The sequence below is a fragment of the Corvus cornix genome, chromosome 1 (assembly GCF_000738735.6).
Source record: "Corvus cornix cornix isolate S_Up_H32 chromosome 1, ASM73873v5, whole genome shotgun sequence".
NCBI lineage: Eukaryota > Metazoa > Chordata > Aves > Passeriformes > Corvidae > Corvus > Corvus cornix.
This window is the reverse complement of record NC_046332.1, coordinates 34,987,616-35,002,833: the sequence shown is the minus strand read 5'-3', so window position 1 is coordinate 35,002,833 and position 15,218 is coordinate 34,987,616. Positions and strand designations below refer to the sequence as shown.

At 40.0% G+C, this 15,218-nt stretch overlaps 1 protein-coding gene across 3 annotated transcripts in view; it reads left to right on the top strand.

Annotated features, from left to right (window-relative positions):
- Positions 1-15,218, top strand: part of ME3 (malic enzyme 3) — a 119,037-nt gene that overhangs the window by 1,117 nt on the left and 102,702 nt on the right. The window contains exon 1 of one of the 3 annotated variants that reach the window (XM_010401068.3): positions 8,041-8,099. The exons of the other annotated variants lie outside the window; for them this stretch is intronic. Within the exon in view, the coding sequence (XP_010399370.1) occupies positions 8,064-8,099 (36 nt within the window). The 5' untranslated portion in view covers positions 8,041-8,063. Of the gene's footprint in view, positions 1-8,040; positions 8,100-15,218 lie in introns of those variants that run through there. 3 annotated transcript variants of the gene reach the window in all.

Genomic DNA, 15,218 nt, shown 5'->3' with positions numbered 1-15,218 from the left:
CACTGCTTGTCTATCCCTTTCCATCCTTTGAAGGGAAAAAAATAATCTGGGTGCCAATTTTGGGATCAAATATGTCAGACTCAAGAATGCTGGGTTCTACTTTCTTGTGTTAATGTTACTAGAAATAACTACAAGTGCATTAATTATCAAAAATGAGCAGATATTAAACATGGTATTGAAATTGATTGATTGGGCTGTGACTATTTGTCATATTCTTCATATGCAGTTATCCAGTACATGAGCCTCCTATGTTGTCTTCCAGACTGAAGACCCTTTGGATGACCACTTTTACTTTGTGTAGGGTGCTGTACATTGGGCTGCATCTTTTGGTACCATTTCAGCATCCACAGGGATGAATCCCAAAGGACCGAGGCATGCGATGACACTGGATATTACTGAATATGCAACATCTTTGTAGGCAGTCCGGTTTGAATCATTATACAGTGCCTGTCTGTAAGGCTGAAGAGAAGAGGGACTGCCAACTGTGTCATAAATAACAGCAATTTGTCAGCATTAAGAGGTTTTGATGGGTGCTTCATGATAGTTACAAAGAGTGACATAGCTAATGTTTCTAGTTTTCTTGCATATATTGATTTGAACTGAAAAATTAATACTTTGACCTTTCCTCAGTGTAGTGCAATAATAAAACACAAACAGTTGAATCTATCACCTATTTTAAATAGGTCTGGCTGACGCAGAAGCAGATTTTGAAAGTCCTCTTTCATAATTTTCAGAACTGAGGCTTTTCTAAAGTATTTTCCCACCTCACAGTGAAATAAACTATTTTTCTTGACGTCTAAATGGAATTTTTATCCATGTGGAGAGAAGGGTCGAAAACGGTTTCTGTTAGAGGAAAAATGTACTGTAGTGTGCCATGTTTAATTGGCCATGGGAAGTCTCCCAGCTGGTCTCCAGCCTGGGTGTTTGCTGTTTGTTATGTTCCTCAGTCAGTGCAGACCTCACAGTCACTGATATAATCATCTGCAGAGCATCCAAGTGAAGACAGAGATGGCTAACATCTGTGGTAAGAGATAAGGGTTGCCTGTGTATGCACCTAGGTAACCAGTCATTACTAAACACTCAACACCTCCTTCCAGACTTTTCTAAAGAGACTCCAGTTCCTCTGTGGCTCTTAACAGTTCGTCGTAGCCTCTGAAGACTTACCTGTGTTCAGCTGAAATGGTGTGTTTCAGGCAGTTCGTGTGTTGTCAGCATGGGATTGATAGCCCTTTGGTCTGCTGTGCTGCAGTGGGGTAAGTCCAAATCAGAGATCCCTAAATTTGGTAGGTTTTCAGCTGTTGTACTCTCCTCACAAAGCAATTGCTGTTTACCCCTTTGGTAACTAAATGCGGGCAGGGGGTCATTGATGTTTTTCCGCAGCAGATTTCACTTTAATCTAAATTTTCAACTGATTGAAAGCAGCTCTGCAGGGAATATTCCTTACATCTCTCCAAGAACCTCTGAAAAATATTTTCAGAAGTGAGACTTCAGGCAACAAGTGTTTTGCTGCTTTAGTCAATACCCTGGCTGTTTTATAGCTTTTGGATGAAGTTAAGGCTGTCAGTCTAAAGCTGTGAAGTGTGTGGTATTTATTCAATGAAGAACACTGTCCCTTCAGCAGAATTGCAGACAGATTTACAGTCTGAGGTTATCTATCCAAGGCTTTGCTTGCTTAATAGGTTGAAGAAGAAGTAGACTCAAAATCTGCTGCTGACAGGTCCCCTGTAATATCCTAAATATTAGTAGAAATAAAAGCAGGCTGTCCTCTGAGAAGTTCCCCTGGTTTCCAAAGCTGCCTGAGAAGAAGAAGAAAAATAAATCCAAAAACTAGTTACTGATTTATTAAATTTGCAGTTGTTTCTTTCCTTTGGTCTTTGCTTACTATGTACTACATTTGTTACTACTGCACAATTCAGATACTGTTCTTCCTTGTGTTGTGAAGTGTGACAGCCCATGTTTAATCCAAGGGTGGGACTTGGGAAACATCAGCATTCTTCTAACAGGTACTTGCAGTTTTAAAAGGCAATAGCAGTTGTTTTTAGTTGACTGAAGAGTCTCAGAAATAATAGGAGGGTGAAAAACTTGTCACATTTTTATGAAGTGCTTTATGAAGTAGTTCTTTTCCAGACTTTGAACGCTGCAAAATTAGAAAACCTAGAAGTGTTAGGAATGTCAGATAACCACAGAGCACAGGTAACAGTGTTCTGTGGTGATCCAATGAAAACTGGACTTGCTGAGAAATGAGTCTGTTCTACTCTGGGGCCTCAGCCTTGTGAAAAGCTAATTCGATGCTCAGACCCTGGGAGGAAAGATGGGACTTCCCTTACCCACTACCTTATTTATCAAAGCTGCCTTGTGTTTGGTGTGGTCAAGGCCATGTTGTGTTCCCTCTAACACCGCTGTCAGTTCTTAAGATTTATGCAGTTCTGCTCATCTCAGATGTGCCTCTCATGATTCCCAGTTTTTCCAGGGACTCCGTCATATGCCTTTTCTGTATTTTAACAAACAGGCTGAGCTGGACAATTTCCATTTTGACCACACTCCTTCAGGGACTCAAAAATCTTGTCATGTCCAAAATTGACTGTAACTTTGTAGATGACATCTGACTGGAAGGTTGATGACACTTCTTGCATTTTTCTGGAAGCCCTCTTTTGAGATAAATCATGCCTGCTTGGAGATCTGCCATCGTAAACAGATGCAGCACTGCAGGTCACAGTTTGTTTTTGGAGTGGCAGGATATTGCCCTATTTGAAGGGTTGAGATAATCCATTAAACTTTCCTGCAACTGCAGCACAGGGATCTGACTTTGTGGTCTCTGAGTACATCTGGATAATACTCTCTACTCTTCTGATGTGCATGCATGCTCTCCATTGTTTTTCATGGAATGTCATAATGAATTACCAAAAAAAAAAACCAAAAAAACCAAAACCAAAAAACCAACCAACAAAACAAAATTACTAGTCTGGATCAGTAAGAATGAAACCTTAAAGAATTGCTGTAGGTTTCTGCAGCATTTTTGGAATGTACTGCTGTATACATTGATTAAAATGCAGAAAGGTTGTTTGTCCTTCAGCTTTGCAGGGATTGAAATTGAGCTAACTGAGGGTTCTTTGAATAGTGTCAGTAATTTGCCACTGCTGCTGAGAAACAAACTGTATGATCTTGCACATGGCTGCAATTGGCAGCTGTGGTGAAGCAGAGCTAAAATTAGGTGGATTTGTAAAATGATTGGATCTAAAGAAAATTAGTAATCAGCACAAGAGCGGTGTGTCTGAAATGGCAGGTGGCAAGATCAAATCGAGGCAGGATTCTGTTTTCAAAGTAGTGAATCTCTCTAAATCCACAAGGTTGTGGATTTACAACTGGAGTTTTTCTTGCAGCTGGAGTTTTCACTTGGCTAGCTTTAGGTCTGGATAGACACATAACTACTGGGTGGTGCACAGGGCTTTAAGTGTGTGCCTTCCAGCATTTGTTAACTTGCCATCTGTTCGTGTTTTGCAAAGGAAGAGTATGAGGTGGACAGAGTTTAGAGGTTCCCCTCATATTTTTTCAGGAGCCCATAAGTATTTGAGCAAGTTTCAGGGGACAAATTTTAGACTGAACAAGTCAATTTAGGGAAAAGAAATACACTGGGAATTACTAACTGCACTAAAAAAACACCTGGCTTAGAAAGTCCCCACACTGAAAATGATGAAAGGATGGGAGAGTGCAGTGGAAGAGTATCCTATTAACCTGTATTATTTACTCTTCCTAAGGCTTGTGGCTGCTGCTGGAGACAGGATGCTCATGTACATGAACTGACCTCATGGTACTATTGTGTTTCTAGAGGTATCAAATAAGACACTTTCATGGCCAAACCCTGCAGTTTTAGACCCAAGTGAAACTATAGCTGAGAGAAGGCTTTTTGTCAAATCAGGTTCTAAATACTCTAGAGTTGAAATGTGAGTGAGCTAGAGCACTGTGCATTGGGATGATCCTTCAATGGTGCCCAGAACAGAGAGGCTCTTTTCATGTTAGCACTTCATTAGTCAAGCCAAGGTGTATGTATCCCCCATGACTTCAATGGAAACAAATTTCAAGGAGATGAGCTTTGGCCAAATATTTTGGCAAATGTGATGGTGTTCTGGAAATATGATTGCTCAGATTTGTTTTGGCCATCATCCTGACATGTGAACTTTCAGTTTTGTTTGCTTGGTGTTAGTGTCAATCATATATTTTTCTGAGTCCAAACTGTCTTTTGGCAAGGACATTTCCTAATGTTTTGATGCCAAAGAACTTGTTGTTATGGTGTGGTCAGCAGACTGAGCCCAGACTAAATCTGTTGGTGCTTCTGGTATTAGCAGCAGCCTGCCAAAGTCCCTTTGCTCCCCCAGCCTGGATTCCAGTTCCTCTCTCTTGTCATAGCCAAACCAGGAGACTATCTGCCTTCCTGTCTGTCTGCATAACCTCTTGCCAACACTGTTGCTCTCCCCTTTGGGATGCTACTAATGCTTTGGGAGTAGACCTCCCATGGAAAAGCTTGGAAGTGCATAGGATGTCTGTTGCTGTGAGGGTAAGATGCAGACCCTGCCTCTGTGCTGTACTAGCCCAGCAATATATTGGTTCTTGTTTTCCCTTTCGCCCTTATAAATGTGATTGAGAAGTCTTGGAAGCATTGGTTGGACAGCTTTTATAAGTGCTGAGTTTATGCTTGCACTCAGTATAAGATTTTAATAAAAATAAATTGGTTTTGGAACAAAATGCTTCTTTCTGTTTTCTGAAAATGTTGTAAAAATACCATTAGAATTGCCTTTAAGTTGAGGAAATTCATCAGTTTGGCAGCTGCTTATGTTGCTTTCTTTTTATCATGCCCTTTCTTTTGGAGAAGACTTAATCCTTACATCAGGCATGTGGCTCTGGTTTCATAGGATGGACTAAGCTTTTCTGGCACTTGAATAAAATTTGCACATAGGTAACACAAACTCATTGGTGAAGAGTGTGAAAATTGATATTGTTGCAGTTAGAATGGATTTAGTGCTGAATATTACAGCTTGTTCACATTTCTATTCCTTGCATCTAGTAAAATGTGGGGTAAACTACTAGTTGATTACTTTGGAACCACTGTAGATGTTGGCAGGAAGACTGAGCATGTTATCTGTGGGGTAAACGGTCTGTACCCCACTGACCTTGGCAGACTCCAAGCTTTGCCCCACGTAAGTAGCACGACGTGACGTCACTGATGTTAGAGACTGTGCACTGGTCTGCGTTGAGATGAGTCATTTGTGCTCCTCAGAATTAGTGATGATTCAGCTGGAGGTGCTGAAAAGCACTGCTGAACCCCAAGATGAAGTGAAGAGCTATAGTCTGTGGCTCAGTTTTGGTTTCAGATGGATTGGACATGCAGTAAGGTACCTGCTAGAGATGGGGCTGGCAGCTCTGTAGTGCTGTGTGGCAGATTGTGACCCCTGAATTTTTGGTTATGGTGTGTTAGATCTGGCATTTGCTAAACAAAACTGGACCTAGAGCTAATTCCGTTTGACTTGATTTTGGATTAAGAGAATGTAAATTGACTTGCTCTTTAGCTTCTGCAGCAGCCACACCCAGAAGAACACGCTGGTCAGCTGTTACTGACCTTCATTCAGAGCTGAGAAAGGAAAGGTTGTTCTTTAATGAATAACTGTTCTCTCTTGGTACCCCTTGCTGAAGGTGGGACAGTTATGAGTTTTTGTAGTATTTAGGCTCCTCCAGGGCTTTGCAATAGTTTTCTTTCTCTGACTTGCTCTAAATGATGCTGATCTACCTTCCTGCCCCACCTCACTTGCCTGGCTGATGGGAGATACTGTGCAAACATACCTTTTGACAGCTCTCCTGTACTTTAGGTGTTTTCTTCATTCTTCACTTCAAAGAGAGCCTCTGCCACCACGTGCCCCCATACAGGCAGCAGTCTGGCATTTCTAGCACTGAGCCCCTTGCAGAGTTTGGGCCTCGAACTTGATAGGAGAGCTGCCAATGCACATGCCTGCAGTAGCTGAAAGCTGGATGCTGCCCTGCACAGGAGAAGCCTTGCCTGTACCTCTTTCTGATTAAATGACATGCATTTTGATTGTCTGATTTTGTTGGGGTTTTTTTTTAAGTTTGTTTGTTGGCCTGGGTTTTGCTTTGTCTCTTTCTTTTCCTCTGTTACTTATTTTTCTGTCTTTTTCTCACTGAAATACAGACCTGCTACCAAACCTTGAACAGCCTACTGTAGCGCTCACCCAAGTAAATTCTTTTGGGACAGACTTAGCTTTAGAGCTGTTGTGAGCAGGTCAGACAGGCCTTGGTGCTTGGGAGAGAATAAACACTGTTGAAATTCTCTCTCTTTCAATAGAAGGCTTAGCACAACAGCAAACTTGACTACTTTCAGTTTATAGTGTGCTCTAGTAGAGATGATGGGCATGTTTTTAATTTTTTAACCTTCTGTTTGAGGCCCAGGGGTGACACTTGCTATCTATCTCCCCAGACAATGTGACATTTTGATAAATGACTTCCGTATTGTCACCCTAATACAATATCATTCTTCTAAAAATGTTTTAAATGGCAAAGCTTTTTATAGTTCTGCAGCTGCCAAACACAAAACTAAGACAGGAATTGAGCAGACTATGTTTCTGACAAAGAAAATAAGGCCAATGCAAAAGTTCTCTGCATATCAACATTTTCTACTTTGCAGCTCTCGGTTGCACATGTAACCTTTTTCAACATGTGGAACCACAGAACTGAAACAGATTTTCAGAAAATGTCTCTGTTTTATATATAAAAAAAGATTAGCTCCACACCTTAGAGAATTCTGTATGTCTATCTTAAAAAGTGGTACATCTGTTTTATAGTAGGTCCATATGGATTAGCTGTGTTCAGCCTCATAAAACATGTAGTTAAGACTTTATTGTGTTTCTAAAGATTGGAAGAAATTGGTTATTTCAAAAACAACAGTGTTATGTTCTCCTGGACAAGATGTCTTGAACTTTTTCTCTTTGGCTGGGCTAATAGATTTGTCACTTTGCCTAGTGTTAAATTCATTATGGAAACTTAAATTCTGTTTAATCTTCATTTGAATGGTTTGATATTAAACCTGCAGGTGATTTTAGCTGTGATTATTTGCAAGCGAGAGAATGGATTAAACTGCCAAATCCTGTCATTTTTTAAAGTATCCAGATTACTAAGGGTTTCTGTTGTCTAAGATGGTCTAAGTGTGTAAGCAGGGAGCAAGAGATAATCTGTTTTATTGTGCCAAAAGATTTGGGGGGGGGGGGGGCGGGGGGGAAGGGGAGAAGTCAGTTCAGGGATTTTCATGTTCATAGCCCTTCTTTTATCAACTCAGTTTTTCTTATCCCCAGCTAGATTAGTTGGTCCAACAAACAAACAAAGAAATCCGACAAGGAATCCCAAACACATTCCGCCCCCCCCCCCCCCCCATCCACCCCGCCCCAAGCCAGAAACTTCTCCCTTTTAGCCATTTCCTACCTCATGGGGAATTAGATGTCTTCATGTTGTCATTTGTGTCTGTAGCTAATTTCTGTGATAAAACAACTGCCTCTGTAAATTAGGTTCCTTGATCAAAATTATTGGAAGGTCAAGACCCTTCTTTCCCTCAATACTGTATGACGGTTTCTAGGTCTAGCCATAAAATGAGAAAAGTAACAAAAATTATTTGCTGCAGTGCTCAATCTGACTACTGGGGAAGAAAAAAAATCTAAAAATTGTATCTCCTGTTTTTTTAGATTTTATTTTTTTATGACAGAACCTCTTTAAAATTTAGCGAAAGACTGCTGCAAGAGAAAGTCATTTGCAGTAGTGCAGTGTGCATAAAGTCTGAATTCCAGCAGACACTACTCTTAGGGAAAAGTGTTGTGCAATGGTTGCAGAAGTGTGAAAGACACTTGTACTTAAATAATCTAGCAGTTTGGGTGTTTTCCGGGCAAGACACACAGAGTTTGTGGGGGAGGATCCCAAAGTACTTGAAGTGATGAGGATATTGGGAAGAAGAATTGAAAACTTCTCTTTTCCCCTAGTGCCCGGCAGATACATTGGCTTGATGTGTGAAAGCCATGAAAAGCAATGATAGATGTGACCATGTGCTCCAGGTAGGTGACTCTAAAGAAAACTTTTCAAGTGGAATTTACTGCTGGTCTTAATGTAGAGAGGCTTGTTCTGCAGTTTCTGCTACCTTATAGTCACTAGTGGATTGGCTGCCATTGGTGTCTCATGAGCTTGTCCAGTAAATTACACAGAAATAGTTGTTCAAAGGTTAAGGTAAAATAAAAGAATTTTTTTTGTCTCAAGTTGTGAGGATTTTCAGTGCACATACCGCTGTGACTTGTTGCTCATTTGCACCCATGCAGCAGATTCCTCTTAGGTTTGGTAACTTGCCCAGGTTGTGATGTGCAGCAGTATTTATTTGAAGGAGATGTGGAACATGCCTTTCACTCCATGTGCTGATGCCAGCAGCTTTTACTGGCTTATGTCTAGGGGGAAAAAAATGCTTGCAACAGCACAGAGCCCTGCCTGAGCATTGCTCTTTGGTTTCTAAGGGGCAGCATAGGCTTAAGTCATTGGAAGGGTTTCTGTTAACTCTAGTCAACTTTAGATTGAGCCTTTTTTTCAATTTAGGGGTAAGCAGCTGCACCATTCAAGATACAAGGTCATTTTCATGACAAAATGTTAAGGTTGAAGGTAGTCTAGTGTGAAATTTCATCATCTTGCTCTCTTAATAAATGGTAATTAAAATGAAAGCGTATGTGAAAAATTGGGCTTACTGATTATTTAAGCCAAGGTCTCAAAGCAAAAATGGAATTTATCAATAATATCAATTTCTACTGATAGAGAATCCCCTGAAGGCTCCAGCTGCTCCCACAGTTGTGTGTCCCAAAAAGCAAAAGTACTTGTTAGTACTCTCTATTTTACTGTTGTGTGCCTAAACGCATTCATCTTCCATAAGAGCTTTGGAGTGACCCACTCAGTGATGCCTTTCCAAAGCCAGAAGTTGTCCTCTGGCGTTTAGGCAAGAAGATCTGGACTTCTTCACAAGAGCTGCTGGAAGAAAAACAACAGCACTAAGTGAGATGCCTAGAAGAGCTTGAAGCTGCCCTGCAGAGTTCTTGTAGCTTAATAAAATTTACGAAAGTGCCTTTGAACTGTGACCTTCCAAATGTCCGCTGGTCAAGGGTAATGGGGTGGGTTTATGAAAGCAGAATGACTCATGCTTGCTGAAACTGGGCCACTCTCCCTAGAGGCAAGTAATTGTTTTGTATTTAGCATGTTAACTGTATTTGGAGTTATAAGATAACAAAGTAATTTCTCATATAAATAGAAAAAAGTGATGGGAAGGCACTGGAAAGCAGCAGCAAGGCTCTGGCTGCTGCTGTAAAATGGTTTTGGCGTTGGCCACTTTTAAAAAGCTCATTACATTTTAAAGATAAGCTTTAATGGAATTGGCAGTGAGAGTGCAACTGTAACCAGATCTTGTTGTTTTGTACAAGTGCCTTTCAGGTTTCTCTGCAAGGTCGAATGTCTATTGACTGGCAGCTGGACTGTTTTCCTTGTAGGAATGTAACTGGTATTTGATGGAGTTGCAAAATGAGTTTCCCACTGAAGCCAAATATAAAAGAGTATGAGAGTCCAGCAGTTTCACTTCCTGAAAAGCTGGAAACCCTTGTAGCATTTATTAGGATTTCCTGCAGGGAAAGAGGGATATTAATCTTGTTTGATTTACGGAATCATAATATTTGTGCTGCAATTTGTAACACAGAGCAAGAAGTTTTCAATTAATATTTCCTGAGAAATAGCAAATTCAGTGAAGTAGATGCTTTTAACTTTTTGGGTTTTGTTTTTTGTCACAGAAGAACTATAACATCTCACAGGACCTTAAATATTGCACTGTGTTGGAGCAGGGAAGAGCACTGGTGAACGTGGCTACAGATCTGCTAGGACACAGTGAACAGCTGGAACTGTTCTCGAGTCTTTCTCAATGTCTTTGATTGGCATCATCATAATGTAATCTCTGAACTGCAGTATTGTATCAAGTGTGCTTGCAGGAGTCATAAACTTGTTGATAAAAGAGTCACCTGGTCAGTTCATCACTGGTTTTAATTTTCCTAGTGCTGGAAAATTTTTCTCAAGCTCTGAGCTGATTGCAGTCAACCCTGATTTGGCCCAAACCAAATTGGCTTGAAGTCCTGTGAGTCTCTTTTCTTTCAGATTTGTAGTAATTTTATACTTTGGAAAGTGCTTTATGTCTCTTGAAAAGTGGCTTCAGCCTTTACTTTGGGGCAGCATTGCATTTTCCTATCCAGGCAGAAGAATGCTGCTAGGAGAGGTGAGGCTGAGGGCTTGAGCTGAGGAGCTGCAAGTATGTGAGAGTTTCCAGATCTGTGGTGAGCATGGTGACTGGACCATCTGGACAAACTTTGTGCATTGTAGATATTCCTCATCTCCACTCTGGATGAGGTGGGCCATATATCTGGGTCTTCTAGGCATCCAGCATCTCCTTTGCATATAGTCTGTGCATATGCAGAGGCTGATCATATTTGGGATGCATTGGATTTACTGTCCTCTTGCAGACTAACTCATCATGTGAGACTGAAGCTCTGAGCCAGCTCCTGGACTTTCAGAAATCACAGGGCAACAGCCAAAATCCTTATAATTTTCCCCAATAGAAAATCCAGGTAGAAACAGAGGGAATGCCTTGAGATACCTGTACATGAGAGAGTAGATCTTAGAGCTTATTATTTAGGAAGAGCATCTCTATACATGTTTGTTAATCCACCTGACAAATGAGAGGTGAAGGAAATTATCCTAGAACTTGTAAAGGTACTTCTTTATTGCTCTGCAAATTAAGAAGCATCTTAATTAGCTAGAATGCATCACGTATGTAGAATTTTCTCCAACTTGAGCCTAAAATGGAGTCACAGATTAATTTTTCAATCCAGTGGGGCTGTGGTTAGAGACATAATCCCCAGTTGTTGTTTCCAGATTGTGGCAAAATATAGGAACTATTGAATTTGAACATCAAGACTTGGGGAAAAAAAAAAAAAAGAAAAGAAAACAATGTGACTGAGAGAAATATTTGTGGCTTATTTCTTATTCCTGATTCTTGGGTCTTTCAAGGCATGTATCATTCAGTTTCTGCTTTTTGTTAATAAGATTCATTCAGGCTTTTGGATCCCTAACACACTGCTGCATTACATCAAACACTTTTGAACTCTGTTCCATTTCTTATCAGTTATGGAGGGCAGTTTCTGAATCACTGATATGCATTGAAGAAAGGATAGTGCAGTCATGGGGCATCATGTTGTCATAATTTACATTTAGTTTTGGAGTACTTCAGTAGGGAGCTGCATTTAGCTTGCCCAAGGTAACATGGGACATTTGTAAGTGAACATGAGTCTCTGAATGAATTCCCTCGCCATTCAGCCAGCCAGCAAACCTGTTTGCTCAGTTGTCTTATTGTAACATCTCTTATCTGTATCAAAATTGATCTCTACCGCAGCCTGTTAGAAACACATGTGATGTATCAAGTGCTGTATCCCATACATGCCTTCAAATATGCATTGTATAAAATGAAAAACATTTTGTGAAATATTTCCCAAAAGCTGTGCACAAAGGAATTGAGTGCTAATACACAGCTGTTATAGGAGGTTATTTCAATTATTTACCAGAGCCCACTTCCTTTTTTTTTTTTAATTTAGCCACTTGAAATTTCTGGGTTCACTGTGTAACAGTTCAAAACTTTGAGTCACAGTGTGTATAAGTTACAGATGCCAATACCTGTGAAGTTGAGGTTATTACCTTGTCTGCATAACTAAAATAATAATTCTAAGAGAAAAGCAAAATAGAGTAAATACTTACACTTAAAACTCATGGGCTAGAGATCTGGGTGTGATGTGTGGTCCCCCTGTGACTGCTGCTCAAGTATTTGATGGGACAGATGTAACAACCAGTGATTTCTTAGAAATCAAGAGATTATTGGCCTTTCTTTTCTCTCATTTTATTTAATCACACTTTCCAGCAAATGTCTAGGACTAGATCCAAAGCAGATTGAATTTTATGGGAAGCAAATAAGTATTTACAGCCCTTTGCAGTGAGGTTATAATCTTACTGGCTTCACATTGTTTAAGAAAGTGCTTTGCTGAACTAGGACATAGGTTTTTGATTTAGTATCCCTCTGCTGTAAGACTCCGGGTGTCTTCTGGCTAACGCCTATCTGAGGAGTGGATTTATAGGAGCACAGCTGGGCTGTAAACAAATGGTGATGCACTTTGCTCTGGATTCAGAGGGAAGAGAAGCAAAACTACAAAACAATAATCCATCTGTATTATTGAGTACCAGGCAGAAGAAAATCAACTGCAAAACTGAAAGGAACTTGCAGGATTAGCTTCAGACATCTTATGATGTCTCCAGCTGGCGTTTGCTTTATTAAATAAATGAGAAGTAAAACACAGTCACTTTTGAATGTATAAATTTGCTCTCAGCTGAGGTTGCATGGCATTTGTTCACTGAATGGTTTTCTTTCTTTAATTTGAAAAAGGAAAAGCAGAAGTGTAGTGGATGCATGGAAGGAAAAATCCTGAAGCAGTATGACAGACCCTTTTACTAGTAGTGGGTTTAGATCCTGCATTCTCTAATGCTAGTGTAGGAGTTTGACCTGTCTTTCCCATGTGCTATGCAGTTAACTGAGCAGTAAGATTAAAGTATGATTGATAAAATAAACACATTAAGAGTGTTTGGAGCCAGGATCTGCCTCCAAGGCATGGAGAGCAAACCTTTCTAAACCATTGTCCCCAAATAGATACTAAATTTTGTTTCACTTTGTGTTGGTGTGAAAGAACATACTCTGAGACATCGGCTATTTTGGTTCAGAAATCCCATATCCCAGTTCTCTTGTTCCTAGGTTTGGAAAAGTTAGGGAAAACAAAGCAAAGTGTAGCAGTAACAAAGATCATAATGAGGATTGCCTGTAAAGTATGATGAAAGGAATAAAAGCCATAGTTATGGCAAACTTGGGCCCTCTTCTATTTACCAGCCACTTTGCAAGCCAAAAGTCAATGTATTTCCTGAAAAGAAAACAGATTGGTAATGTTATGGAAATGGTTGGGTTTTGGTTCTACAGATCCTTAGATACAGTTGGTTAGAGTCTGGAAGTGGAATCTTATCTTCTTGATCCTCCTAGAAAGACTTATACCAGGTAGTAGGTTCAGGATTATGCACAGATTCTGAGATGAGAAAATTCAGTGGTAGAAAGATTGGGGAATAATATGAATGTGGATGACTAAGTCTGTGCAAACAATACTCCAAGGCATAGATTTTCAGTGAGGACAAAAATAAACCCAGAATGTTTGCTTATTGCTGAGTCTTAGCAATGTTGTTCCAACATAAACATAGTTTTTTAATGTCTCTTAAGTTATTTAGGTAACCTCAAGTTTTGCTGAACTGCTTTATTTTGTCTGGGGAGAAAACAGCTTGTAGAAGCATCAGGGCAACTTTTATGCAGAAAGTTTGACTGAGGCCAGCATAATGCAGTAGAGATTCTGTACATTTGCATGTAATAGGAAGTGACTTTAAAAATGTGCAACTGCAGGGGCATCCCTCTGCACTTAACATGACGTTCTAGTCAGCAGTGAGATGGTGATAGATACAAAATACTCCCAAGAGTATAGTATTTGAACAACTTACATATAGTGTGGATGCTCATCAAAGTAGAACTTTACATTAAATTTGTCTGAAACTGCACTTTTTTCCCCCCATAAGCAAGCACATGCGTGTGCTTAGACCATGATTTTTGGCAGAATCTGGCCTCTTTATTCTGAGTCCTGGTTCACTCCTGCTGTTCTCTGAAATCCTCTTCTGATTGTCACGCAGGAAGAGGCATTGCTGCTGCCATCTGCAGTGCATCAGCATCTACATCATACTAAAACCACACTGACCTCTCAGCATATGGTGACTTTTAAAGAATGTTCAAAGGCATATCCTTATCTTATGTCAAACAGGGAAATTAAGAGACTGAATGTGTTTTGTCATGTTACCAATTTGTTAGGTGAGCATCAGTTTCAGTTTGTGTGTTCTGTGGTCTACAAATTATGTTTTCTACTTTGTGTTAATCCATATTTTCTGCTCCTGTATTTTACAACTAAAAACACTTCTCTGAAGCAGTAACAGCTTTGAATAATATCTTCTAGATGTATTTGCACAAGCAGTCTCTTTTGGATCTCTTATTAATATTGGATGTAGATCATTAATAGAAATGCTTTGGAAATGCAGGCATAACTTCAAATCTGAAGCTGCTTTCTGTGGAGAATCTGTAACACTTTTGAGAAAAGTGTGAAACATTTCATGCTATTAATACAACCTTATTTTGAATATGATGTGTCAGAAAACAATTTTAACATAACTGAGGGGATTTTATCATCAGGAGTACTAGATAAGGAGATGAGAAACAAAATCTCTGCCCTCTAATAAAAGGAAGAGTGATAACAAAAGTGATTTGATGTTTTGCCTGTGTCTATACTGTATTTGGGCTACTTTGGAAGAGCCCAGATCCTAGTTCTATCTGTCCATTTGTCTTGGTAAGCAACCCAGCTTCATCTTGTTCATGAAACTGAAACTCTTGTGCAAACCTCTTCAGGAAGAAGCATGTGTGGTCCTGTCTGTTGGCATCAGGTCGCTGAAAAATGGATGAGAGAGGGCGTATCTGAGCCTCCCTGTGATCTGCTGCCCCACAGGAGATAGGCATATGCTCGAGTGTACTGTAAAGCACAGACTGTACTTGAGACCTTTAGTTGTAGCAGCCTGATCATCTTGGTAGTGTCCCATGGAGGGTTTTTGAAGGTGAACTGGATGGGCAAGCAGTAAAACAGGCCCTGAGCTTGGCTTTTTGAAAGACATAGTAGAAGTAAGTGGTGTTCCTGTTTCTGAAATCTTGTATAAAATATATTTGTTTCCAGTCAGTTTACTTTTTTGCATCTTTAAGCAAAAATAATCCTCTCAAAATGTCTAAAAAAATCCTGCTTCTGTACAGTGGGGAGGGAAGGGAGTGAAGTCTACATAGCACAGTTTATAGGTATAAAGTACTGTATAGCTGCAGCGCAGTGCACTTTGCCTCCTCATTCTGTATCAGTAGCTCTCTGAGTTTGCAGCACATTAGCACAGACATAGGTATCTTGTGCCACCCTGAAGTCAAGGAGATGATAATTTTTTTAAACTTTATG